Here is a 684-nt window from a genome sequence, read left to right on the forward strand (position 1 = left end):
TTGTATGTACCTTTATTCATCTCGCAATGGAGAAATTTACATTTCACAGCAAAGTTATGAAAGGAAGAGGAAAGGAAAGAAAGAAGTAGAAAAAGAAAATACAAGAGCTGCTGGAAAGGCAGCTGCTGGAAAGGCAGCCACTCTCGCAGCGCCATCTTGAAGTTAAAAAAACAAGTAAATAGCAAATAACATGACAACACAAAGACACATAGTCAATCATTCTTCAGCATTTGCTGTACCCTCTGTGACATGATGCAGATACTCACATTTTTAAAACCCTGATGCCTGTATTTGAATCTTATACTTATTTTTTACCTCTCCCTTCATCATCTTGCAGTTGACTGTTTTCAGCCTTTTTTTTTGGGGAATCTGTCTTTTTTTTTTAGTGAAACCGGACCCTCCGGAGTCAGTGTTAGTAACGGAGGTGGAAGGATTTCCAAATAAACTGATTATCTCATGGAACTTTCCCTCCTCGTGGGCACTGCGGGATGCTTTCCCTCTCATCTTTCACATCAGATACCGGCCGCATGGATCGCAATATTGGTCAGAGGTTTGTATGTTGACACGATCGTAAATACAGATCGTCAATACAAATCGTCAATACGGATCAACATTTAGGAACTGTTTTGAAAAGTTCCTGCGTTTTTCTTCATTTCTTGTTCTTTATCTTTGCTTCCACGTCAG

The 684-nt window shown here is 39.6% G+C and overlaps 1 protein-coding gene across 2 annotated transcripts in view; it reads left to right on the forward strand.

Annotated features, from left to right (window-relative positions):
• il11ra (interleukin 11 receptor subunit alpha) overlaps positions 1–684 on the forward strand; it is a 53,717-nt gene that overhangs the window by 36,606 nt on the left and 16,427 nt on the right. For both annotated transcript variants that reach the window (XM_089020941.1, XM_089020942.1), the window contains exon 7: positions 387–550. In XM_089020941.1, the coding sequence (XP_088877067.1) occupies positions 387–550 (164 nt within the window). The remainder of the gene's footprint in view (positions 1–386; positions 551–684) is intronic.

Source organism: Hippocampus bargibanti, linkage group LG18 (assembly GCF_051943395.1).
Source record: "Hippocampus bargibanti isolate YZ-2025 linkage group LG18, ASM5194339v1, whole genome shotgun sequence".
Classification (NCBI taxonomy): Eukaryota; Metazoa; Chordata; class Actinopteri; order Syngnathiformes; family Syngnathidae; genus Hippocampus; species Hippocampus bargibanti.